This window comes from Poromitra crassiceps, assembly GCF_964638095.1.
Source record: "Poromitra crassiceps genome assembly, chromosome: 25".
Classification (NCBI taxonomy): Eukaryota; Metazoa; Chordata; class Actinopteri; order Beryciformes; family Melamphaidae; genus Poromitra; species Poromitra crassiceps.
In genome coordinates this window covers 5,954,547-5,979,837 of record NC_139649.1, presented here as the reverse complement: position 1 = coordinate 5,979,837, position 25,291 = coordinate 5,954,547, and the positions used below count along the sequence as shown (strand labels likewise).

Sequence of the window (25,291 nt, the reverse complement as noted above, 5' to 3'; positions counted from 1 at the left end):
ACATGACCTCATTTTCGACAAAGTTTTGTGCAAATCTGTTTAGAACTTTTTGAGATCTCCTGACGACAAACGGGCGAAAACATACGACTTCCCGGCCAACTGCGCTGGCAGAGACAAAAATAGAGCGATGCATATTTATAAGTACTTGATTGAAGATTCTATTTTTATAAAGGTGAATACAGAGCTGCATAATTAAGGAGTGGCTTTGGATGGTAAGTTGGATTTATGTGGAGAGAAATAAATGAGGCGGCGGCCGAGGCAGATGGATTCAACGCGGGATTATGGAGTAGCCGGGTGACTGGGTGACATGTGGAGAGATGGTGTAGCCGGGTGACTGGGTGACATGTGGAGAGAGATGGTGTAGCCGGGTGACTGGGTGTCATGTGGAGAGATGGTGTAGCCAGGTGACTGGGTGACATGTGGAGAGAGATGGTGTAGCCGGGTGACTGGGTGACATGTGGAGAGAGATGGTGTAGCTGGGTGACTGGGTGACATGTGGAGAGATGGTGTAGCCGGGTGACTGGGTGACATGTGGAGAGAGATGGTGTAGCCGGGTGACTGGGTGACATGTGGAGAGAGATGGTGTAGCCAGGTGACTGGGTGACATGTGGAGAGATGGTGTAGCCGGGTGACTGGGTGACATGTGGAGAGAGATGGTGTAGCCGGGTGACTGGGTGACATGTGGAGAGAGATGGTGTAGCCAGGTGACTGGGTGTCATGTGGAGAGATGGTGTAGCCGGGTGTCATGTGGAGAGAGATGGTGTAGCCTGGTGACTGGGTGTCATGTGGAGAGAGATGGTGTAGCCGGGTGACTGGGTGTCATGTGGAGAGACGGAGTAGCCAGGTGACTGGGTGTCATGTGGAGAGATGGTGTAGCCGGGTGACTGGGTGACATGTGGAGAGAGATGGTGTAGCCGGGTGACTGGGTGTCATGATGTGGAGAGATGGTGTAGCCAGGTGACTGGGTGTCATGTGGAGAGAGATGGTGTAGCCAGGTGACTGGGTGTCATGATGTGGAGAGATGGTGTAACTGGGTGACTGGGTGTCATGATGTGGAGAGACTTACTGCCCACAGGGAGAGCCTGAGGAGGGACACGAACAGAGGCGTTCGGTCCCAGCCGGATATGCAGTGCACCAAGAGACCACTCTCATCTGAAAGAACAGCAAGAAGGCCAACATGAATTTAAAGTGCACACTGACAGACATCATAAGTGCATTACTAGTAGCAACGCTCAGTTCTTACATTATACATCGTAACAGTAGACCACATCATGCCCCCAAAATATACAACTACGCGATATAATTAAGTCCTGTACTCAAACTAAGACTAAGTCACTAAGACCAGGAAAGTGGATCACATCAGTCCAGCTCTGAGGTCTTTACACCCGTCTGTCAAAGAATTGACTTCAAAATACTGTTGGCTTAAAAGCACTGAATGGTTTAGGAACTCAAGAGCTGGAGGACAGAGCGTTATCTAGGAACTCCACAGAGCCAAATGGCAGAGCGTCATCTAAGAACTGATATCTGTCCATCAACAGATGGAAATCCTAGACTGCATCTGCAAGTGGCAGTGGGATCTGATATACATATCTGATCTAGAGCAGACAGGATTAAGAGAAGAGTGGATATAGGCACAGAGCTTTATCTTTATCCTGTATGATTCCCATCCATCTGTGTGATTCCCGTCTGGCTTAGGCAGTAACGTTGACGTAAATATCAGATCAAGAGTAGAGACAGGAAGAACAGGGGATAAGAAAATGAAAGAAAAACATATGGGTTCACTCACAATGTGCATCTAAAAGTAGGAATATTTGTTGTGCTCTTGTATCTTTCCATTTCATTTGAATTCCTTGTTTACTTTTAAGTCATTTATCCTTTTTTTAATCTCTTGTCTGCACTTTTGCACATTGTACATATAACCGTTTCTTTTGTTATGTATTAAATACTTAGAATTCTATTTGCTTGTTCTTTTCCACATTGTCTCAATGCTTTTAATGTATTTTTGCTCAAATGTGCTATACAAATAAACTTGCCTTGCTGAAATGTGCTATACCCTCTACCCTAACCCTAACATTATATATAAATGTTTTTATCTTGAGTCTTATGTGATTTTATGACTGTTTTATGTTTATGCTCTGCTGCAACCCAAAGTGCCCTTCTGGAACATATGAATAAATTGAACTTGAACTTGAACTTGATACAAATAAACTTGCCTTATTAAGCTTGGAAAAGGAAATGCTTGCTGATGCTTTTATGAAGGCACTTTAATAATCATGACATGATTAGCACTGCGGCTGCCTACTGTACTAAAAATACATGTACTCACAGACAGTACTCCAGAGGAAAGGGTACACCAAATGACATATTTTATTAAGAATCCTATATGTACAGGATATATGCCACATTTACATTCTTATTGATACACTCCAGTTAGAGGCCAAAGAGTTGTGTGAGCAAACTGATTATTTAAGATAGTCAGCTATTTGTTGTGCAATATGTGCATTCTCCTGGGGGGTTTAACTATCAGAGTTGCCACAGGTCTTTGTATTGCAAAATCATTTTGAATAAACAGCCAACCCCACACATACACGTTTGTATTAACCTTCACCATCACATGCCTAACTTTAACTTTAACCCTTACCCTACCTAAACCTAACACTCTTAACCCCAAACCCAAGTAATCCTAACCCTAAAAATAGTACATTTACTAAGTACTGTATAGTACTTCAGTAGTTTTGAGGTTCTGATACTTTAGTAGTATATTTCCATTTGTGAGACTTTATGAACAGTTTTCAGACGGTTTTCAGACAGTTTTCAGACACGAAATTTCAGAGGGAAGTCGTCTACTTTTTCCTCCACTACATTTAGCTGACGGCTGGAGTTACTAGTTACTTTACAGAATAAGATTTTACAAGCAAAACATCCAATAGGATCATAAATATGTTGCATTTTTAGAGTTTAAAACTCCCCAAAAGTTAGACCTACAACAGTTAAATACTTCTTACAGGTTAATGTTTCAATAATTTATCACTCTGAAAAAGAGCATTCTTTGAAATGACTACTTTTACTTTTGATACTTAAGAACATTTTACTACTAATACTAATACTACTATACTATTACTTCGGTAAATCTCACTACTATACGCCATGCTAGAAATGAGAAATATTTATAGTATTTTTTAAATAATGCAGAACTGCTGCTTTTAATGAAGTATTTTCCAATTATGCCATTGATATTTTACTTAAGTAAAAAAAAAAACTTCTCCAAATATACACACACCTACCATCGCTGTTGATGATATGGAGCAGTAGCTTCAGGTAGTTCTGGGTCTGCTCCACCAGGTCCCAAGACTGGCCAACACACACACACACAATACACAGCAATGAGAATCACTGACTGGTTCCTACCACATCATAACACTTGCAGTGTGTGTGATCTGCCAGTGGTGATGAGTCACAACCAGCACACTTCCAGGATGGACCAACAGATGGCACTGACGCACCACAAATACTGACTCATATGGTTGATATGATGAATACAGTACAGTATTGAAAGGTAGAACAACTATGATAGAATATAGCAGAATATAGCAGTAGAGCAGAGCACAGCAGAGTAGAATAGTATGTAGTAGAGTAGACTAGAGTAGAGGAGAATAGAATAGAATAGATTAAGGTGGAATACATAAAGCCCCAGACACACCAAGTCCACGGTTGGCCGTCGGTAATGTCTGGGCCGTTGGTGAGCGTGTGTCGCCCTAGTTCTTGCCGTGTGTCCCGCACCGTGGGCTCTAGTCGGCGGCTTTTCCGGCCGATTCTACATGTTGGATTGGCGTCGAATAGAGAAATCACTCAGTGCACGGGAAGAAGGCGCAAAACGTTCTTCTAATTTTTCATCTCAGCTGATCATTCCAATACACAAACATGTTCACGACGTGGCCTTCGGGAAAGCACCTGGAGCCGGTCGCTGTATGACATCACCCATTTAATGCGGTTTCTCCTGGTCAAGAGAAGGCGTTTTGGGGCGAGTCAGACATGCATTCAGTCAGAAATGGATAACGGTGATGATGTCATTAGTGATGATGTCATCAGTGATGTCATCCGTGATGTCATCAGTGCCAAACTTGGGCTGTTGAAAGGGTGATGATGTCATCAGTGCCAGACTTGGGCTGTTGAAACATGTAGTTTCCTTGAATGGCATGAGGTGGAAGGCCTTTTGAGCAGGATTCCAAGCGGGAGCCGTCAGGCAGCGAGGGAGGTCCGAGGGCCGAGAGGTCCGGGAACACGGCGGTCAAAGAGGAGAGTGAGGCGGCCGGGGGGAGGAGCACTGAGGAGGGGGCGGACCCCCCCGAAAGGGCTGACTAAATGAGTGCAACTTGCAACTTTGGGAAGAAAACAAGGTGGAGTGAGAGTGGTGCGCAAAAAAAGGTAGGCAAACCCTAGTTTGTTTCATGTATGTATATAACAATGGTTTGTATATGTGCAGTCCTAGGTCTCACGCAGGCGCAGAACGTACACGCTATTTGACCGTCGGCTGTAGTCTTTGCGGTGTGTTCAATGTTTTTAACAGTCGGCCTTCGCAACCGCTAGATCTTTGCCGTCAGCCCGGTGTGTCTGGGGCTTTAGAGTAAGGTAGACCAGATGCATAGAATAGAGTACAGTAAGGTAGAATAACCTTGACTGGAGTAGAACTGAACTGAACAGAACAGATAGAATAATAGAATAGAGTAGAGTAGAATAGAATACCTGATATTCAGTCCAGTCAATGTTCAAGTTGGGGGTAAAGCACACAGGGATTGTCAAAGGAGCATCCACATAGTCCTGTCAGCGGAGACATGGTGGCATCAGGTTAACACAACAGAGCCAGGAGGAGTTCTGATTATTCTGGGCTGAGCTGTGTGTGTCAGCAGACTCTACGCACCTGGTTCCAGTTGAACACCAGTCCCTCTGCCGTGTAGTCTCTGTCTTTGTAGTCCTTGAAGAACTCACACCCTGAAAACACACACGCCTTGTCAGAACCCGTCAACGAAGGCAACAAGTACTTGACAAGTTACTTTGCCCTTTCATCTGTGATGAATGATCACTACCTTGATTACTAACACAATTATTTTATTGCATTTTTCCATCTAATTTTAGTCTTGTAATTTATCACTCTTACTGTCTTAAGTCTTATTGTGGTCCAAAAATAATAATGACCACTTGATTATTTTGGGGCACAGCTAGCACCCCCCGAGGCACTGAATATGTGCTTGTTAAGTTTGTCATCATCTGGTTTGGCATCTGGCAAAGAAGTGGCGTATGACAAATGAACCATTTTAGGCACTAAAAAGGACATTTTCACATTCAGACAGGAGAGGAGGTTTTGAACAGATACTGTGTGTAAGAAGGTTTCTCTGCCTGCGTCTCCAGCTTCACTTTTGTTTGGTCACATGGTGCACAGAGGAAGCAAGCGCGTGACATACTTGGGGGAATTATGCATATAAACACTTTCCATGTATACTTTTTTTCAAATGGGTTCATAAAAAAAAGACTACGTCACAAATTTGAGTGTAGCAATTATTAACAAGTTATACAAATGTGAAAGGGATCCAGTTGTTAGTAGGCTTTTCTTTTGGGGTATTTATATGTTGACTCGGGGGTCCGACGCCACACGCATCGCCCGCAGCTCATGTCACAATGCCTATGATCATCATCAGTGATGTCATAATGATGTCACTGATGACATCACTGATGATGTCATAGGCACTGATGATGTCATAGGCATTGTGACATCATCAGTGGGACAACAATTCAGACAGACAGCATTTTGATAGGGACACATTTGACTTTGCGAGAAATGTAAATTGACTTAAAATGTCAGCGTTTCTCTTTTCTCTGAAGGCGTCTGTCTCATAGACTGAGAACGAGCGTTTTACCTGGGTAAGGCACAGAGAGCAGGGTGAAGTCTTTACCTGGGTAAGGCACAGAGAGCAGGGTGAAGTCTGCATAGCGTTGGGCCTTGTCCACCTTCTCAGAGGATGTTACACTGGAGCCAGAGGGAGTCAGAGTGAGCATTCATTAGCATGCTAAATTCAAACACAACACAACCTTTGACACAGGCATGCAGTGATGGAAGAGCAAACGCATAAGTGAGGCAATACACACAGAAACACGCACGCACACGCACACACACACACGCAGACACACACACGCACCCCTTGCTCAGAGGAAAAACCTGACTGAATAAACAGCATGGTCTGGGGCCAAACACACACACACAGTGTCAAGAGTCATGTGGTCCCTTACATAAGGTTCCTTACTACAAAGCAAAAGACATGAACAGCGCAGCCAGAGCGTGGATGTATGCGTGCGTGGCTGTTCCTTACTTGAGGCCAAACTTAACCTTCTTGTTCTCCACCATCAGGTCACAGATGTAGCGAACCGAGAGGTAGCGCAGCAGCTTAATGTCGTGGCCTCGGACCTTGTCAAAGAGCTGCGAGTCTCCGTTCCTGAGGGCAGAGGAGGGAGGAGGTGTGGAAAGGAAACGGTTAGAAAAGTGGACTTTCTTATCCAGTGAAAGGATAACAAAAACATTAGATTCAAGATTCAAGATTCAAGATTTTTATTGTCACTCCGTAGTACAAGTATCACGTGTGAAATTCTTGTGCTGTGAACTCCGTTTACAACATAGTACAAATATAATGTTGTATAAAATATAATGTTGACATCAACGCTAGGAGTTACATGACTCCAGATTTTCTCAAGTCGAGTTTTCTACCAATAAAGTCGATTCGACGTCGTCTAGTCGTCGTCATGTGCTGCAGTGCCATTGACTGTGCAGCGCCCGGTAAAAAAAAAAAAAAAAGTAGTCTTGGTTGATGACAGCAGCACGCCACGCAGGAGGAATGGAAACACAATCATAATGGCTTGGGAAAACTCTCTGGGCAAGTAATATGAACAGAGACTTACACTGCTAACAGTTTCATGTCCGGGGGGCACACACGTTGTTTGACTCTAACGTCCATATTGTTCACGTAAATAGAGACTGTGTGCACCAACTGGAAGCCGGCTCAACTCTTGACAGAAACCGTGTATTTGTATTTTGCAATATTTCCTCTTCCTTCACCATCACCTCCCCCCTCGCTCCTCCTCTGCACCCCACGTATTTCCCCCACTGGGATTTCTTCCGCACCGATAGGGGTCGAGTTCAGCCCCGACAACACGAAGCAAAAATGTTGATTTAAACAGAAACGGGGGGTGCATTGAATCGCGTGAGGAAACACGACGGTCAACCTGGAAACCGGTAGAAAAACGGTGCACGCCGTTTTCATAATGAACACGCCCCAGCTGAGCCGCTCGCGACAATAAAAGTACTCCGATAGCAAGGAAAAACAACAATGAATGTGCGAAGCCACACATATAAGCCAAATAGCGTAGCCGTAGCTTACTACTTTGATTACCAAAATATACCATAAATATAGAAAAAGTAAACATTTAGAAATGAGTGAAATGACAGGATGGGAAGAGCAGCTCTTGCAGGCTGCTGCCTGGGACGCAAGAAGCAAGTCTCAAACCGCGGGGCGAGTCCACGTCCCCCGGTCGGCGTCGACTTGTGGGAGTTGGGGACTTGTGGGAGTAACGTTGACGCGTCGACGAGTCTACGCAAACCCCTAAACAACGCTGTTTGTTTCCCCGATCATTCACAGGAGGACAAAACCAACAAATCTTAATTTTAGAAGCATATTTGCCTTTTTTGACCAGCGTTTACAATGAACTTTCACTGGGGTCATGCATTGTTCTCACATACAGATCTGGCCCATGGAGAGACCAGTGCCGCATGCTCACGCTACACTAAATGAGTTAAAGGGACTTGGTTACCTGGCCGCACTGTCGTCCTCTGGGACCTCCTCTGACTCCGTCCACGTGTCATCAGTGCCCCCTGGAGTAAAGACAGTGTGACCGAATGTAGTGTGGCCTCCACTCAAACACGTACATCCCATAAAAAGAGCTTCCAATAATAGCAGTTTCAAATAAGAGTCCGTCTTGTAAGTTTGTGGCTTGAAAACATGGTGGGGTTAGATTAAGGAAATGTGTTCAAAGCTGCACTAGGTCAGGACGTTTTATGTTAAAACGTTAAAAAATAATGAGACGCTGTAGATTCGCCAAATTTAGCCAAATTAAACTCTAGCGTTGGGTCAGTGGAAGAAATATTCTTGGCGCACAGCAAAATATGAATCAAGGCTTATGAGCAAAATCTAAAAGTGTGGCAGCAGTGCAGCTTTCATTGCATTCAAATAATTTAAAGCTTCAATTTTCAATAATAACGCAAGACATTTGTCATGACCTAGAAACCCTGTGTTCTGTGAGTAAAGAATTGATTCAAACAAAACATGACAGTTCAAACCAAAGTGGATCTTCCTCTGCAAAATATTTCCCATTAAAAATATATATAGATTGCAACGTTGTCACAACAAATGGTCACAAGGGCATTCGATACTGTAAATGTTTTCCCAGGATTATCTTTTTACCCAGCTCCTAAACTGGGTCTACGAGTGTCTGCACTTTACCGGGTAAGGCTCGCCAACATTTAATCATTGTACTTCCTGGTTACAGTCATTCAATCTGAATGAAGCAAGTGCGTGCTGCTGGAGTGGAAGTTTGACAACGGCTATAGAGACACCGCGGAGCGCGTCATCATTCAGAAACCACACCCAAAACGGGGGAAAACAAAAACTCCCCCCCGCCTCAATCCTGGCATTCTCCTATGTCGCGTGTTGCAAACAAAGATCTTATCACAGTATATGGAAGATGAACACTACAACTTACTTCCTTGACAGCTAGATCTACATTTTTCTTCTCGCCAATTCTCAATGGCTTCCTTGTTTTGCTCGGGAGTACAAAAAAACTTGAATTGGCGATTTCTTTTTACATTTGTTGTCTGCGCAGCCCAGCACACAACAGCTTTTAGCTATGTTTAATTCAAGGAAAATGACGCTAGTGTATGGAAGTCAATTGGGAGCTTCCCCCATGGGCGTGGCCTATTTCATGCAGTGTCTCTATAGAGAGGTCCAGTAACGAGCCCGGAAATCATCGATGCTAACAGTCCTGGTTCTTCACAGTTTTCGCCTATGGGAGTTTTGAATGGGTTTTTGGCGCGATGCTTCTAATAATCTCTCTGGGCAACGCTGGCTTAATCAAACGCGAACCAGTGTTTAGTAACATCATCTTCACAGATGAAGACCACTTTTATGAGTTTTGAAGCTTTTATGTGCCGTTAAAAGGGTGGCTAGCTAGCAAACGGCTAAATGAGACTACAATGTCGACGCGGATATTATACGTCATCACGAGTGAACGCGGAAATTCTTTCTCTCGCGCCTTCGCGTGGACTCCTATGCGACACTGTGTGTAGTTCTGGATTAGCTTAGCACGAGCTTTTTACTTCTAGGGCTCGCATTTACGCTACAAAACTCATGAAAGTGGTCCTCATGTGTGAAGATTATCCCGCTGAACCTTGGTTCGCGTTTGATTAAACTTGCATTGCCCACAGACCTTATTTGAAGCATCGCGCCGAAAACCCATTCAAAAATCCCATAGACAGAAACAGTGAAGAACCAGGAAGTTCGGGACTTCCGCATTCAGCCTACAAAAATACGTCATTCCTGGAGCTCTCTATTCAGGGGAACATGAAGCCCCAAAAGGAAAAGTTTGACAGCCTGTCTGAGATCTGCTGCAGCGACTCACAGCTCAGCAAGAAGCTCACATGGAACTGACATCTTCCATGGAAAACCATCTGCTACAACTTCCCCTGTCAGGTTTAACTTTAGGTTGCTGTGTAGACTCACGTGGTCAGACCCAACGCCGTACGTCAGCGAGCTTCCAGCGACGGCTGGCTACTGCAAGACTAGCTGTGTGTGTGTGTGTCTCTGATGCCATTTACACCTGGCGCTAACATGCGTTTTCTGTGATCAGATTGCAATCAGATTGTGTTTTATCACTTGAAATGGCCAGGTGTAAACACTCCCAAAATGCATTGAAGAAGGATTGCAATCTGATCGGCCAAACCACCTCCGGAGGTGTTCAGGGATGCATTGTGTACACACATTTAACACAAGTGTAAATGCAATCTGTCCTCTCAATCTGGATACAGCAACTTTATGCGGATTGAGAGGGCAACCATTTCTGCAATCTGATTGCAATCAGATTGCAGAAAACGCATGTTAACGCCTGGTGTAAATGGCCTCTCTGTCTCTGTGTGTGTGTGTGTCTGTCTGTCTGTCTGTCTGTCTGTGTGTGTGTCTGTCTGTCTGTGTGTGTGTGTGTCTGTCTGTCTGTCTGTCTGTCTGTCTGTCTGTCTGTCTGTCTGTGTGTGTGTGTGTGTGTCTGTCTGTCTGTCTGTCTGTCTGTCTGTGTGTGTGTCTGTCTGTCTGTCTGTCTGTCTGTCTGTCTGTCTGTCTGTGTGTGTGTGTGTGTGTGTGTGTGTCTGTGTCTGTCTGTCTCTGTCTGTCTGTCTGTGTGTGTGTGTCTGTCTGTCTGTCTGTCTGTCTGTGTGTGTGTGTGTGTGTGTGTGTCTGTCTGTGTGTCTGTGTGTGTGTGTGTGTCTGTCTGTCTGTGTGTGTGTGTGTGTGTGTGTGTGTCTGTGTCTGTGTCTGTGTCTGTGTCTGTGTCTGTGTGTGTGTGTGTGTGTGTGTGTGTGTGTGTGTGTGTGTGTGTGTGTGTGTGTGTGGTACCTGAGAAGATGTAGTTGTAGCCTGTGCGTCCATACAGCTCCCCCCAGCCAGCCAGAGTGGATGACCGGCAAATGTGCTGCAATGTAGAAAGAAGGATAGTGATCAGCCCGTGTTGCTGTACTGCTTATACCAATAGACCTTATTCCACTGACGTAACTCACGTACGGGCACGCCCACCGCCGCCATATTGTTGACATTCCGCGGCGCGCTGTTTAAAAGTGACTGACAGCTGTCATAGCTTAGGACGCAAGCCAGCGTTACTTGTATGTAACACTTACTAGCCTGTTTAATGCCGTTTTTACTGCGTCAGGAGCTATTTCACAACAGCGATAGTGTGCTGTGTAATAATACACAGCTGTAGTAATAGCAGCAATAAAAGCCCAGGTGTTAGCTACTAGCTACTGTCCACAAACGTGAAGGGAAAGAGACTAGAGGCTAACGTTAGTAGCAAACATTGGGCTCATGCAAGCAAGCCTCAGATCAAACAAACATTTAACGTTAAGGTTATTTACCTTTGCTGTCACGACAATGTTTGATGATGATGATGATGTCGTTGGTGTCACAAAAGTAAAAATGTCAGACCAATCGCCACAGATGAAATAGTTATAGGACTCAAGGGATTTGAAAGCCTTCAGCTCCTGAGACGTGTATGCCAATACTGTATTCACAAGGTAGTTATAAATGTCCGGTACGTTATACCTGACAATATAATGAGTTATATTTACTCTAAGTCAGTTTTTTATAGGGGTCCGCACCTCCGACCAAACTTATTTTTTCATCACTTCTCTTTGACGAAGCCATAACTGTTGCTATACGCTCGGCCAGACTACGTTACGGCTGCGGTTTGTCAACAATATGGTGCCGTCCGGGGTTATCGAATGAGGTCTATACTGCTACACACATTAATAAGCGGCCTTACGGCACAGAAAGCAGGCAGCGGCCTTACAACACAGCAGTACCTTCCCATTGTAGAGGATGACGGGACAGACAAACCTCCCTCTGCAGCGAGCTAGCTTACTCCGGTTCACCAAGTCCTGTAGCTTAGTGATCTGCACTGTGCTCTCAAACCTACACACACGCGCGCGCACACACACACACACACACACACACACACACACACAAACGACACCACACGTTAATCATTAGTCAATCTGTGGAATCATTCAAACTTAATTTAGCTCTTTATATAGTAAATCCAATTACAAAAACACAAAGCACTTGACAACACTAGATTAGCGTTCGGCACACGCTGTGGCATCAGCTGAGCTAACAGCAAAGACAATACCCAAGCACTTATCCGTTTGCAATGGGACTATGAAGTGACATTATGCCAGGAGGGAGAACATTGTGCGCACACAAGGGCTAAGGGATTTATTGAATCAGAACACAGCACTTCCTATTTCCAGCGATATAAATGTGAGCTCATGTGACAGAGCGGTCATTTTTACTCCTGTGCTGACTCGGCGCGATCAGAAGGATAAGAGATGTGTGACCTTTGCTCCCTGGCTGCACCGTCCGCAGCCAAGGTGGACAGGATGAGAGCGAGGAGGAGTGACGCACACAACCAGGGGAGTAATTGGTCACTGAATGGTGTTGGTGGACTTTGTATTGGCTTTTAGAAGGACTGGCTGAGGAGGAGTGATGACGCGGACGGTACCTGTCTCTCTGGACCTCTGTGCATTCGTATTCCAGGTAGACGATCTGTCGGGGGTAATGGCCGCACACTTCTCCGTTGGTGTTGTGGATGACGCTGTACTTGTAGTCTCTGCCAAACAGCTCTAAGCAGCGCTTCTCTATCGCGTCCACCTGAGGAAAGACAGAGACAAAGTTGTTGTCCAAAATGACATCGATGCAATGAAACACTAAACTGAACTGGGGATTTAATAATTATAAATAACTAGAAAGTAGAAATACAAAAACACAAATAGAACAAATATAAAATATAAGTTGATTGAAGAAAAAAGATCAAATATACACAACATGCTGTCTATATAACTTAAAAAATACAAAATAAAAAAATATAGGCAATATCGGCCAACATATCGGTGGACCGATATATCGATCTGGCTCTAGTTTAAAGACTAACTAAAGACTGAGAATGTAGTTTTCCACGCGAGGGACTAGATTTTGGATCACAGTGGATCACAGTGGATCACAGTGCATGCGTTGAAAAGTCACCCCTATTCCATGGATGCCCACTTGGGTATGGCGGCAAATATGGCCTTCCAGTTTGAATATTAGAAAGGAGAGTGATCAAGCACAAATACCTATTTGGAAGCTACAGTTTCCTCTATATTTGGGACGCCCGCTGCTGAAGTTTTGAGAAGAGAAGAGAGGGGAGACTAATGTTATATTATTTTGTGCTATGGACGCTTCAGGGGGACGGGGGACAGGGGACATGCCCCCTCCAATAATAAAAGGTGCTTAACACATTGAATGCCAGCCATGTTTTCATTCCTGTAGGTAAGTTGTGCCAGGGGTGTTTTTGACGATTCTGGCTCATTTTAGAACAGCCGAGGATTCTTTTCTGTTAAGAATTCATGAACATCAATCATCTAAAAATAACTAATAGAATGTGTGCTTTCTCTGTCTAAAAGAGTTAGTTTGCAGAGTTAGTAGTTATGTAGATATTAGCCGTTGAGTACAGCATGGTTTCAGCGTCTGGAAATTTATTCAGAGATAAATGGCTTTTTGTGAAACAGTCACTTTAACCATTCATTTTTGGCATCAGTAAGACCGTCAGACATTCTAAACAATAGTTTTGAACAGTAATTTCCTCCATAACAACAGGAAACACCCCTCTCATTCAAACTCCTCCCTCCGTGTGTCTTCTCCTCCTTCCTCCTGGCTCTAGAGCCAGGAGGAAGGAGGAGCGTGTCAGAAGCGCGTTGTGCTGCCTGCCTGCCTGTCTGCCTGTCGGGCAAGACGAGTCTGAAATGGATTACTGTAAAATCGCGTCGCCATTTCCTTGAATGGCTTGCTTCCGCGGTGTGTGTGTGTGTGTGTGTGTGTGTGTGTGTGTGTGTGTGTGTGTGTGTGTGTTCGCGCGTTGCTGCGCGGCTCTGGGGGGAAGGGATCTCTGTCCGTTCTGTGTGTGTGTGTCCGGGCTAATGACTGTAAAATCGCCAAGCCATTTCCGCGGGAGGCGGCTGCTTTTGTGGCTTTTGGGTCCCGTGGCTGTGACTTCTCTCGGTCTCTGTCGCCACTTAGTGGTCGGTAAAATAGATTACACACATGCTCTTGCTCCAAATAGTTATCTCGAAGATGTAAAAGGGGTTGATTGATGTCCCACTGTCAAAAAAAAAAAATCTTTATGTAAGACGAGTTAGTCCGTCCTTGGCACTTAAGCGCTGGATTATGTAAGACGAGTTAGGTCGTCTATGGCACTTAATGTGTTAACATGTCCCCTTCAAAAAAAAAAAAAAAAAAACTGACCACTGGACTTAGGCCTCAGGCCCTTCTGGTGCTGGCAGTGTTCGTACAACTCAGCTTTTTTTCTGACCCCCCCCCCCCCCCCCCCCATTTTCTCCCCAATTGTACTTGGCCAATTTCCACCTGCTGCCCCAGTCGCTGCTCCACCCCCTCTGCCAATCTGGGGAGAGCCGTAGACTAGCACCACGCTTCCTCCGACACATGCGCAGTTGCCAGCCGCTTCTTTTCACCCGACGGCAGGGAGCTTCACCGGCAGGACATAGAACATGGGAGGATCACGCTATTCCCACCAGTTCCCCTCCGCCCCGAACAGGCGCCACGACTGACCAGAGGAGGCGCTAGTGCAGCGACCAGGACACACAACCTTAATCCGGCTTCCCACCCACAGATACAGCCAATCGTGCCTGTATGGATGGCCGACCAAGCCGGAGGTAACACGGGGGTCGCGAACCTGCGACTCTCGTGTTGGTAGGCACTGGGCAGGGAATCTACCGCTACACACTACTCAGACATCCCGGGTTTGTACAGCTTTTTAACTGTAAACTTCAAGCACTTTCAGAGCGCTGAGAGCAGATGGTCGCCTTCATGACGCAGAGTGGAGCGCAGCTGAAGAGAAAAATGTCCCTTTTCATTTCAGAGCCCATGTCAGTCAATCCAGCTCCGGTCCGCTCCGCTGTCTGCTCTACGTCTTGTGGCGGGTGTCTTGTGTGAGACGCAACACACGCACATCAAAAATAAAACACTGGGTTGGGTGCTGAATCAAAAAGACAGTGAAATAAGTTTTTTATTTAAGCGTGATGTTTCAAGCCACACTCGGACGCTTTCTGCTTTTGTAAATGAAACATCAGATGATGTTGAAAATCCAGCACTTTTCAGGGAGTATATTCAAATTCAAGCATATTCCTACCCATGAAAACATAATGGTTAACTTAAAATCAAGCATTTTTCCAAACTTTCAATACTTTGTATGAACCCTGGATATAAAAACCTCCCAGCACGGCACGCTCTGTGAGCGAAGAAAATTTTAGTGAAAAAAAATAAAAAAAATAAAAAAAATAAGTGCGTGTGTGCTTCACCCCCGCGCTGCTACAACTCTATCCTAGGGGGAAACACTGAGCTATATCTAGACATAACATCAGGGAGTATTCAGGACCAATGTTCCTTCCCTCTGTGCTGGTCATTTGGTAACCTAACGCTACATTCAATAATTTATCACAGTGACAAAATAATAAATGGCAATATTCAGTCACTTACTCCCTCCAACTTTCTATAATAAGAGATGAGTTGGAAGTTTTGGTAAATGGTGGGAAGATGAGCTAGATGCAGGGACTTTTCAATAGCTGAGGGTTTAGTGAAGTGAGTAGTGACACCCCTGGCCATTGAAGCACAAGGGTTACACACTAGTCTCACGTAGTAGTCAGACCCACTGTCGACGTCAGCAAACTTCCCTACGGCTGACACTGCACTGCGAGACTACTAGTGACACTAGAGGGAATTGATGTTGTGTAGGGATTAACAACATTCTGTCAGCATGTCATCCATTCATTGTGGAGTTCAGGCTAGTAACGAGTTGCAGATTGTTTCTATTGTATTGGGTGCCTGCCTGGTGACAGTAACCCTTTAGACTGGAAACAAGTCTAGCGTTACAACACTTAAAGGAACACTCCGCCCATTTTCAACCAGCTTTGTATCATTAGAACATCAGTAGTATATCAGAAAACTGTAAACGGTTTTGAAGTCTGTCATTTAATTTGACAGTTATTGAGTGTTAAAGTGTGGACCAGTGACATCACTGGTCCACACTAACTCAAATTAATAACTCATTAACTCAAATCAACTCTCAATAACTGTCAAACTATTCATCATTGATCTAGTTTGACAGTTATTGAGAGTTGATTTGAGTTAATGAGTTATTAATTTGAGTTAGTGATACACTGTCAATGGATACAATGCTGGTTGAAAATGGGCAGAGTGTTCCTTTAATCTGGCCCTTCGCACTTGACAGCTACAGTCATCTCTATTCGAAAAGCGGATACACTTCTTCTGGTAAGGTGGCTTAAGAAATAATCAGAATAGTGGTCATAAAGTCAGGTTCTACTACCTTTGCCGATAAGCAAGACGACCACTTTAAATTGTCAGATGATTATGTGATGCTTTTGACACTCATACAAGAAAGAACAGCAGCACAACATAGCAAACGTGGATCCCCAAACTTACCCGGGGAGTGACTTCTTTCGCTCTGTACTGTGTCTTGGAAAACAAGTCTATCAAATCGGCTATTTCCTCGCTCTTTCTGACCGACAGCCCAGAGGCCGTGAAGCCGCCGGCGGCCGCGGAGGGGGAGGCGGCCATCATAGCGCCTCGCCCCGCTGTGGTGGTGGGCTCTATCCGGACTCGCCCTCCTTCAAACACCGCAGCGCCTTGTCCTTGGGACCGGGAGGACCGACCAGGCCATCCCTTCCCAGCCAGTTTCTTCCTGACTGCCCGCTTGAGGGGGCCGGAGCCGGGGAGTCTTCCCGAATTCAGGGCACCGGTGAGCTGCTACACCCCCCAAACACAACCCGTTAGCCAGCCTGCACAGCCAGCCAACCTCGCCACCACAACTACTTGCTACTGGAGGTAGGGCGACTAGCTGGCTAGCTAGCTCAGCTCCAGAGCCGTATTCGTGTCGCTGGCCGATAAACTTAAATCCGTGTCCGTCGTACACTTCTTGAGAGATAGACTTTCAAACGTTTTTAGTCGTTCCTACATCGCTGTTTTGTTTCCTGATGACACATGGGGCGAACCCAGTCTATGCTGAACTCCTTTAGGTCAGCAGGAGTCAGGAAACCTCCAGGATCCTCCACGGCCTGCTCACGTTTCCTCAATGTCACGTCCTCATATCTCCTTAGTTATCGCGGCGACAACAACAAACATCATATCATGCATACAGTGAGGAGCACTGTAGCTGCGGGATCTCAACGCTGTGTGTGTTGTTGTGGATCAAAATCCCAGTAAGTGGTGTTGCAATCTGTGCTGTCTGGTCTCAAGGTACAACAGGCGGTAAACAGGAAGCTGACAGTACCACGTGATAGGCATCGCCCCCACTTCCTTAAATGACGTATATTACTCGATCTGTAGTTCTCCTAACATGATACCCCTGTTTGTTCTGTTTTTTTGTATTTATTGTATTTCTATCGAAGTGGCATACTTTCTGTATTGATGTTAAATGTATGCTTGTTGACTTGTATGCTTTGGAATGAATCAATAAAAATAAAATAAAAAAAGTGACTTGTTTGTTTCATTTCTCAGTTGATGTCTTCTGTCTTATATTTCCTATAAGAAGTTTTGGCAATATGCACCATCATCTTATCATCATTTTGGTTCTGTATTTCACACGCACACGCACACACACACACACACACACACACACACACACACACACACACACACACACACACACACACACACACACACACACAGACACACACAGACTGACCAGACTGTGAGCATATTATTGTACGCAGATCACATAGTCATTACTTGCTGAGCACGAAAATTACCTGCAGACAATGTTGAACATTATTGCTAAATGTTGCTGGAAATTGAGACTTATGGTAAATAGAGACGAAACTCAAATAGTAGCCTACACTTTAAAGTTTAGACCCATATCAAGGGAGATGAGTTCTTATGTATTTGACCTTGGTTCAGCAGTATTATCATATACGGATCAATATAAATATCTGGGCTTGACGCTGGACGAACATATGTCCTTTAAGGAGGGTGCCAATGTCCTAGCTCAATCAGCGGGCAGAGCACTGGGTTGTGTATTGAACAAAGTTAAACACTGTGGCAATCTGGGTTTTCATACTTACACACAACTGAACTCATGTGTCTGTCCTGTGTCGGACTAGGCTTTTGGTGTTTGGGGTTTCTGTGGTCACACAAGCTGTAACTCTGTGCATCTCAGAGCCACCCACTTATTTTCTTGGAGTTCATAAACTCACCCCAATTTTGGCCATTAGTGGTGATATGGGATGGGAATCCCCAAGCATCAGACACAAGGGTCAAATGATTCGACTTTGGAATAGGCTGGTGAGAATGTCTGATCAGACTCACTAAAAATATATTTAATTGGGACATTGCCCATAGTCACCCTCGGCAAATGAATTCAAATCCCTATTCGAACAAGTTGCGTTTGATCTTTCATAACAGGCTACTTTGTGACACCCAAGAGACTATGAGTAATATGTTCAGTTTGTATAAAGATAAATGGTCTGTTGACTTATGGTATAAACCAAAATTAAGAACTTATCGTCTCATAAAAGAGAGTTACGTTGTAGAACCCTATGTGAAGTTTGACATTAGCACTAGAGACTGGTAGGTTTAAACAAAGCAACCCCTGAAGAAGATAGACTCTGTTTACTATGTGAATTACGCAAAATTGAAAATGAAATTAATTTCTTGTTCTACTGTACTGCTTATGATGACCAAAGGGAAGTACTCTTTAGTACAATGCCCTCTATTTATGACTTTTTTGAGTTGGACGATTATGAGAAACTTGAGCTGTGCTTTAAAAAGGGAACCGTCCCCACAGCAGATTTTATTTGTCAGGCATGGTAGCAAAGACAGAACGTTTTGTTTAGTAAATGATGTATTGCTGTCTGAGGAGTACGCTGACCTGCAACCTGTTTTTATTTAAATGTACCATTGTATCAATGCTGTAGAAATGATTTCTGGAGAAATGATTTGTTATCATCAGTGATTTCTTGTCATCAGTTATGTCACTCTGGCTATGTGATGTCACCAGTGATGTAATCAGTGATGTCACTTGAGCAATTGTGATGTTATCAATGATATCACTCAGGTGATTGCGATGTCATCTGTGATGTCACTTGAGCTTGCCCCACAGTACACAATAACCTGGGGTTATTTGTGCTCATCTAAATGAGCACAAATTCAATCATATACATTTAATTATGAAACACACAACCTTTAATATAACCTTCTTGCATAATTATGCCAAAGATCATTTTTGTTAAAAAAAAAAAAAAAAGAAGTTTCAAAAGCCTTTTTAGCCTACTATAACTATTGAACGCTTAGCCCTGAGGGTTTTATTTTGAAAGTACCAGCCAGAGAGGCGCTGTATAGTGCTTGGTTTTCTCTTTTTACTCTATGGGTTTCACACAGCGCTTAGCCCTGACTGAGGGTTTCATTTTGAAAGTAACGGTGTGAGTAGTTGTTGTCGCTAACTTGACACTGGCACTGACTTTTAATAAATAACAGAAATATGTTTCGGTTGAAGGTCGCTTGACCGAAATGCATTTCTGTTATTTATTAAAAGGTTTGCATAAGTGAAGTCAGTGTGTGGGAGTAATATTAAAAAACAGAAAGTTAGCCCCTTATTTTACGGGGGCATCCAAAAGCCCTCGTCATCCCAATTCTAAGGGCAATTTTAGATGTTTTGCTGGGATTTTGCCCCCGAGCCCCCATTAATTTCTGCCCCTGCGCCCAGTCTCTTCTCCTGGTGCGCACCGAAGCGCTTTCTCTCTCCTCCCCTGCATGACGTGCTATGCTCACAGGATGACATAGGTGAAGAGTGCCATGACGGCAGCACTGATCAGGCCTGAGATGGGCACAGTCACAAACCACGCCATGAAGATGTTCCTCAACAGACGCCAGTCCACCGCCTTCTTGGAGCGCAGCCAGCCTACGGCGACCACAGAGCCCACCTTGCAGTGAGTGGTGGAGACAGGAAGGCCGATGTTGGAGGCGAGCACGACGGTGACGGCTGAGGCCAGTTCGATGCTGAAGCCACTGGAGGGCGTGATGGGTGTGAGGCCTCTGCCCAGAGTCTCCATAACTCTGCGACCCCACACCCAGAGGCCGGCGCAGATACCCGCTGCTCCGTACAGCAGCAGCCAGATGGGTGTGGGTGCGCTCGAGGTCACGCTGCCACTTTTGTACACCAGCCACAGAGCCAACAAGGGTCCGATGGCGTTACTAACGTCATTGCCTCCGTGAGCGAAGGATCCAAAGCAGGCGGTGAGAATCTGGAGGAACCGGAAGAGAGTCAAGACTTCGGGCTTGTCTGCGTAAAGTCCGTCGTCTTCCAGAGAGCCGCTTCCCACGCCCCCCTTCTTCCCCACCTCCAGGGTCACGTCCGCCTCCTCCCCCAGGCTCTCGGGAGCCATGTACTCCGCCAAAGTGTTGTTGGTGGTCCACGGCGGCCCTTTGTCACCGTCCTCAATGGAACGGTACTCCCCTTCCCTACGCTTGAATTCTCCGCGCAGGCCAATGATGGCCATGGTGTAGGCTGTGTAGCTGTTGTTGCGATGAATAGGCTGGTCGTTGTGCTCGCCCATGGAGTCACGGACCTTGGCCAGGTGGAGCTTGTGCTGTAGGTCCTTGTAGAGGCCGGAGTCCATGTGGACCGTGTGGTAGGCGCTGTACGCACTACTTGAGATGAGACTGTTGTCGTTGAACTGGGCCTGGCTGTTTGCAGAGTCACTGCCGTTCTGGACTTGCTGATTGTTGACCCGATCGTTGGACTCAACCTGTTTAGAGACACCGTTAGCATCGCTATAGTCTGTGTCGTCGTCAGAATCTCCGATGTCAAAGACCACCCAGAGTTCCTCAGCAGTGGGCTGAGCAGAGGGGGTCTGATTGGCACCTGGGGCGGTGGGTGTAGTGCCCTCCTTGAGAGTGGCGTTCAAGATTGGACAGTGGGCCTCTCTTAACTCGCTCTTCTCTATCAGGGGACTTTCGGAGGGGCTGGAAGACTTGATATCGCGTTCAATCTTCTTCTTGAGGCGTGGGCAGACAATGAACCAGACCACGAGAGCGGTCAACACAGAACAGGACAGAGAGGCTAACAGAATGCCCCACCAAGGGATTTTGCCAAACCCCAGCATCGGAGCTCCGGTGAACATGATGGAGAACAGGTTGATCCCCATGGTGATGGCATAGAAGACAGGCAGGGCCTTCAGTCCGTTGGGCACGGGGTCTTTCTTACGTAAGATGAACATGCGCACAAAGTAGAAAACGATGGCTGACATTGCACCGGACAGAAGTGGGCTCAGGAACCAGGATCCAACAATCGGGAGGAGTTCAAGCCACTTGACCCCTTGCTGTCCTTTGGCAACCAGGGAGAAGCCGATGGTAGCGCCGACGATACAGTGGGTTCCAGAGATGGGTAGATTAAGAAAGGAGGCGGACAGCTGCCACACGGCAGACCCGAACATGGCACTGACGGACCCAGCCATCAACACACGCTCAGACCCGTTGTACATGGCCACGTCGATAATGCCCTTGCGGATGGTCTCGCTGACTTTGGCCCCAAGCAGCACGGAGCCCACAGTCTCAAACACTGTGGCCAGGATGCAGGCCTGTCGCAGTGTGACCACTCCAGAGCCCACAGCCACGCCGAATGAGTTGGCGACATCGTTGGCACCGACAGCAAAGGCTAGGATGAAGGCGATGACGAAGCCAACAATCAGCAGCCACAGATCCTCTGTTACCATGTTACTAAACCCTATAACCTACACCATGCTATAATTTACGTAGCTAACTTAATACAGATCGCAGGGGAAGCAGTGATGTCACTCGAGCAATTGTCATTGGTGATGATGATGTCATCAGTGATGTCATCGGTGTGACCACTGACCAGGGCTGGACAGTGTGAGCGTTTCACTCGCATTTGCTACTAAAAATAGAACAGTGCGAATTGTAAAACGCAACAAGGGACACACGTGTGCGAATACAGAATTCAATCACCACAGCATAGCACGGCATTGCTCAATGACATGGTCGTTTTTTCAAGTAGCACTTGAAGGCAGCACTACGTGGAACCAATGGTGTCTGTTGAGCCAAAGTCCTTATTTAGAAGACCGACCGAGACCGGTAGAGAGAATAGAGAAGTGTCTGACTGTAACGTTACGCGTTGGTAAACTACCATATTTGACGTCATTGTCATCATTGTCGAGTGGTGGCCAGTGGTGACTGGTGACGTCTAATTACAAACAAACACAATCCATCCACTGAGCATGCAAATGCCCCCGACTGATGATGTCATACTCACTGATGATGTCATGCCCCACAATCATCGAGATGCTCAAAACCCAGTGTCACCGGGGCTATGTGGGTTTTCTTCAAATGAAATAACCTGATCCTCGTGGCCTGCTCAGAGGGACGTGCCTTTTCCCTCACAGTATAGTTGTTATGCCACCTGACTATAGGTTGGGTTTGCCATCAACTGGCGGAGGGAGCAACGCCATCCCCAGCCGACTGGCGAGAGATCTTGGTGTTGCTACTGCCAATCTGCTAGCACACCTGTCAAGTTATTTACAGACGGGTGTTTGGAGGGCAATGAGAGAGAGGGGTGTGGCAGATCAGGCGGTCACTGCCGTGACTCTCACGCAACCCCTGTTCTTTGTCAGCAGTTTCCAGATGGTTCAAGGCCTGCCCCACGTGTTCAACCTTCAGATGTGGTTGCCGGGTCACATACCACATCTTCACAGACTCGGTTGGGTGAGTGACCCTCGGTCGGCCAGGGGAGACCTGCATGGCTCGCTGAGAAGGCCCCAATTCTGACTTCAGGGCAGCTGATCAGCTGTTAGAGTCAACTTGTGGTTCAATCCATTATTTCATTTTCACGTCCACAGATTAGAAGCAATAACCAAAAACAGAACATGTTGACCCATCACCTCCCCACCCTCGCTGTGCACATAGGGTACTTACCCTACATATAGGCAAGGCAACATACATAACTTGATACTGATCTGTGTGAACCCTTTCACATAATACTACTAGCCTGTTAAAGCATCATTCACTATTCTAAAGGAGACCATTTCATTAAAGAGAGGTATCATCACTCACTTATTTAAGATAAAACGCTTGGCAATCACCACGGCAAACAGTCGAGTCAGCTGTTCTGTGTGACAGTGAGAGCCGAGAAATACATCTTACATCCATCATTATTCATCATCATTCTTAGGGTATATCATCCCTGTACCCGATAACCATAAAGAACCACACATTAATCTTTAGAGAAAGTCAAATAAAATGTGTGAGCATTTTGACAAATTAAAGTCTATGACAAATGAAAGATCACACAATCAAGAAGATAAAAGTGGATAGAGTGAAATCTAGGATCAATTCATGATTCCTCTGCCGCCAAAACGCGTGCGCGCCGTCATCCATAAACCCCCGTCGTCGACATCCCCGCTGTTGCGTGTGCGCGCATGGAGGGCGACAGGAGGACGCACGAGAGAGAGGAGAGAGAGAGAGCGAGAAAAAGAGAGAGAGGGAGGGAGAGAGGGAGGAAACCACATGGGGCTGTCGGTATAGCTACAATGATAGAGAACTGAATTTATACGCGTAAAAGGACTCGTAAAAGGTGGCTCCTGTGTTTGTGATTGTGTGTTTTTTGTTGTTTCTTTGATTTCTGCCTGTAACATCATGTCTGGCGTTTGGCACACACATGTTCCTGTTCGTTTCCTCTGTAGATGTCTGCTCATTTGCGGAGGGAGGATTCATCTCAGGAAGCTCGGCGGGGGCAGCGCGTCTCTCCTTTGAAGCCATTCGGTCTGAACGCGCGGGAGAGCAGATGCCGCTACATTATTAACACGCGGTGCCCAGAGAAAACAATGCGGCGTCTCGTCTTGGTCGGCTCCGCTGTGTCTTTACGCGTTGACTGAGGAGCGGAGAGAGGATTTTCCCCTGGTCGGTTGGACACGCATCGCATCGCCACCGAAGTGATTGATTGATTGATTCGGAGGAGGGGGGGTGAGGGGGGCGGGGCTGGGGGCATTTGGATGTGAGGCTAGATCAGAATCCGAATCTGCTGGTTGATCTTTAGGAGAAGAGGGGAAGCGGTCAGTGGACCTTTGCGCAATTGTTGTAGGAGCGTTTTTCTTTTCTTCCCGCGTGTGCGCACGGACAAGGGGAAAGGGCGCATCAAGAAGAGGGGGACACCGGATCAGCCCTGCTGTGTGCGGGGAGGGAGGCAGGGAGGGGAGAGAGAGAGAAAATGCTGCCTTCGCAAGAAGCCTCCAAAATCTACCATGACAACTACATGCGCAACTCGCGGGCCATCGGGGTCCTGTGGGCCATCTTCACCATCTGCTTGGCCATCATCACCGTGGTGGTGTTCATCCAGCCCTACTGGATCGGCGACAGCGTCAACACCCCCCACGCCGGCTACTTCGGCCTGTTCCATTACTGTGTGGGCAACGGGAACTCCGACCGGGAGCTCACCTGCCAGGGCAGCGTCTCCGACTTCAGCTCCATCCCGTCCGGAGCCTACAAGGTGGCCTCCTTCTTCGTGCTGCTGTCCATGGTGCTGATCGTCAGCTGCATCGCCTGCTTCGCCCTCTTCTTCTTCTGCAACACCGCCACGGTCTACAAGACGTGCGCCTGGATGCAGCTGCTATGCGGTAAGGAAGACACTTTTTTGTCTGTTTTTGTTGTCCAATGTCTCTGGAGGGTGGACAACTGTCAGAGGTGAGCTGCTAGTGTGCCGAGTCAGAGAGATCAGACCACCCCCTTGTCAGGGCACCCCGGACATTTCAGCAACATCCCTGTTCCATATGAGAGCGCAACGGGAGCGCATCATTCAGTCTGTGCACGAACAACACCGCGCGCGCGTGTGTGTGTGTGTGTGTGTGTGTGTGTGTGTGTGTGTGGGGGGGGGGGGGGGGGGGGGGGTATACTCTTCATCACCAGTAAAATCTCCCTCTCATCATCTTTCATGGGTGTCAATCGGATATAGTCAATATAACTTATAAGTCAGTTGAAATTTGATCTTGTTCATATCTTGATCTTTTTATTTATCAATGGACAGCAAATCATTGGGAAAGCCCTATCTAAAGAAGAAAAACTACTATTCAGGATCAGTGTTAAATATCATGCAAACAATACATTTTCATTTCTTTTAGCCGATGAAGCCATTTTCCTCAATGGCTGCAAGCAACAGTGTGTCACAGTGTAATTAGTTAGATGTGATTATCATAATGAACTGCCTGCAGCAGTGTTGCCTCAAAGATCACAGTTTCTATTTTTGTGCCATATCTGCCTGCCAGATTAGCCTACATTATGCATGATCCACATATTACGCATTCCAATATATGCCCACTCTTTGCATTCATTCACTCGCGCAACATCCAATAGCCAAACAG

At 46.1% G+C, this 25,291-nt stretch overlaps 2 protein-coding genes and 1 pseudogene across 4 annotated transcripts in view; 1 reads left to right on the top strand and 2 right to left on the bottom strand.

Annotated features, from left to right (window-relative positions):
* Window positions 1–17,129, bottom strand: part of mtmr14 (myotubularin related protein 14) — a 28,960-nt gene extending 11,831 nt beyond the window's left edge. Inside the window, exons 1-11 of the mRNA XM_083661050.1 lie at window positions 16,353–17,129; window positions 12,361–12,509; window positions 11,663–11,771; window positions 10,704–10,779; window positions 7,855–7,915; window positions 6,363–6,485; window positions 5,949–6,022; window positions 4,919–4,989; window positions 4,744–4,818; window positions 3,285–3,351; window positions 1,067–1,152 (exon numbers count right to left, since the gene is read on the bottom strand). Of these exons, the coding sequence (XP_083517176.1) occupies window positions 1,067–1,152; window positions 3,285–3,351; window positions 4,744–4,818; window positions 4,919–4,989; window positions 5,949–6,022; window positions 6,363–6,485; window positions 7,855–7,915; window positions 10,704–10,779; window positions 11,663–11,771; window positions 12,361–12,509; window positions 16,353–16,490 (1,029 nt within the window). The 5' untranslated portion in view covers window positions 16,491–17,129. The remainder of the gene's footprint in view (window positions 1–1,066; window positions 1,153–3,284; window positions 3,352–4,743; window positions 4,819–4,918; window positions 4,990–5,948; window positions 6,023–6,362; window positions 6,486–7,854; window positions 7,916–10,703; window positions 10,780–11,662; window positions 11,772–12,360; window positions 12,510–16,352) is intronic.
* Window positions 17,130–19,690: 2,561 nt separating this feature from the next.
* LOC310798473 (sodium-dependent phosphate transporter 1-B pseudogene) lies at window positions 19,691–21,637 on the bottom strand (annotated as a pseudogene). The gene has a single exon. The product of its transcript is annotated as a sodium-dependent phosphate transporter 1-B pseudogene (transcript).
* Window positions 21,638–24,144: 2,507 nt separating this feature from the next.
* Window positions 24,145–25,291, top strand: part of lhfpl4a (LHFPL tetraspan subfamily member 4a) — a gene marked incomplete at both ends in the record, with an annotated part of 25,332 nt that continues 24,185 nt past the window's right edge. For both annotated transcript variants that reach the window (XM_083661076.1, XM_083661077.1), the window contains one exon: window positions 24,145–24,550. In XM_083661076.1, coding sequence (XP_083517202.1) covers window positions 24,145–24,550 — 406 coding nt within the window. The remainder of the gene's footprint in view (window positions 24,551–25,291) is intronic.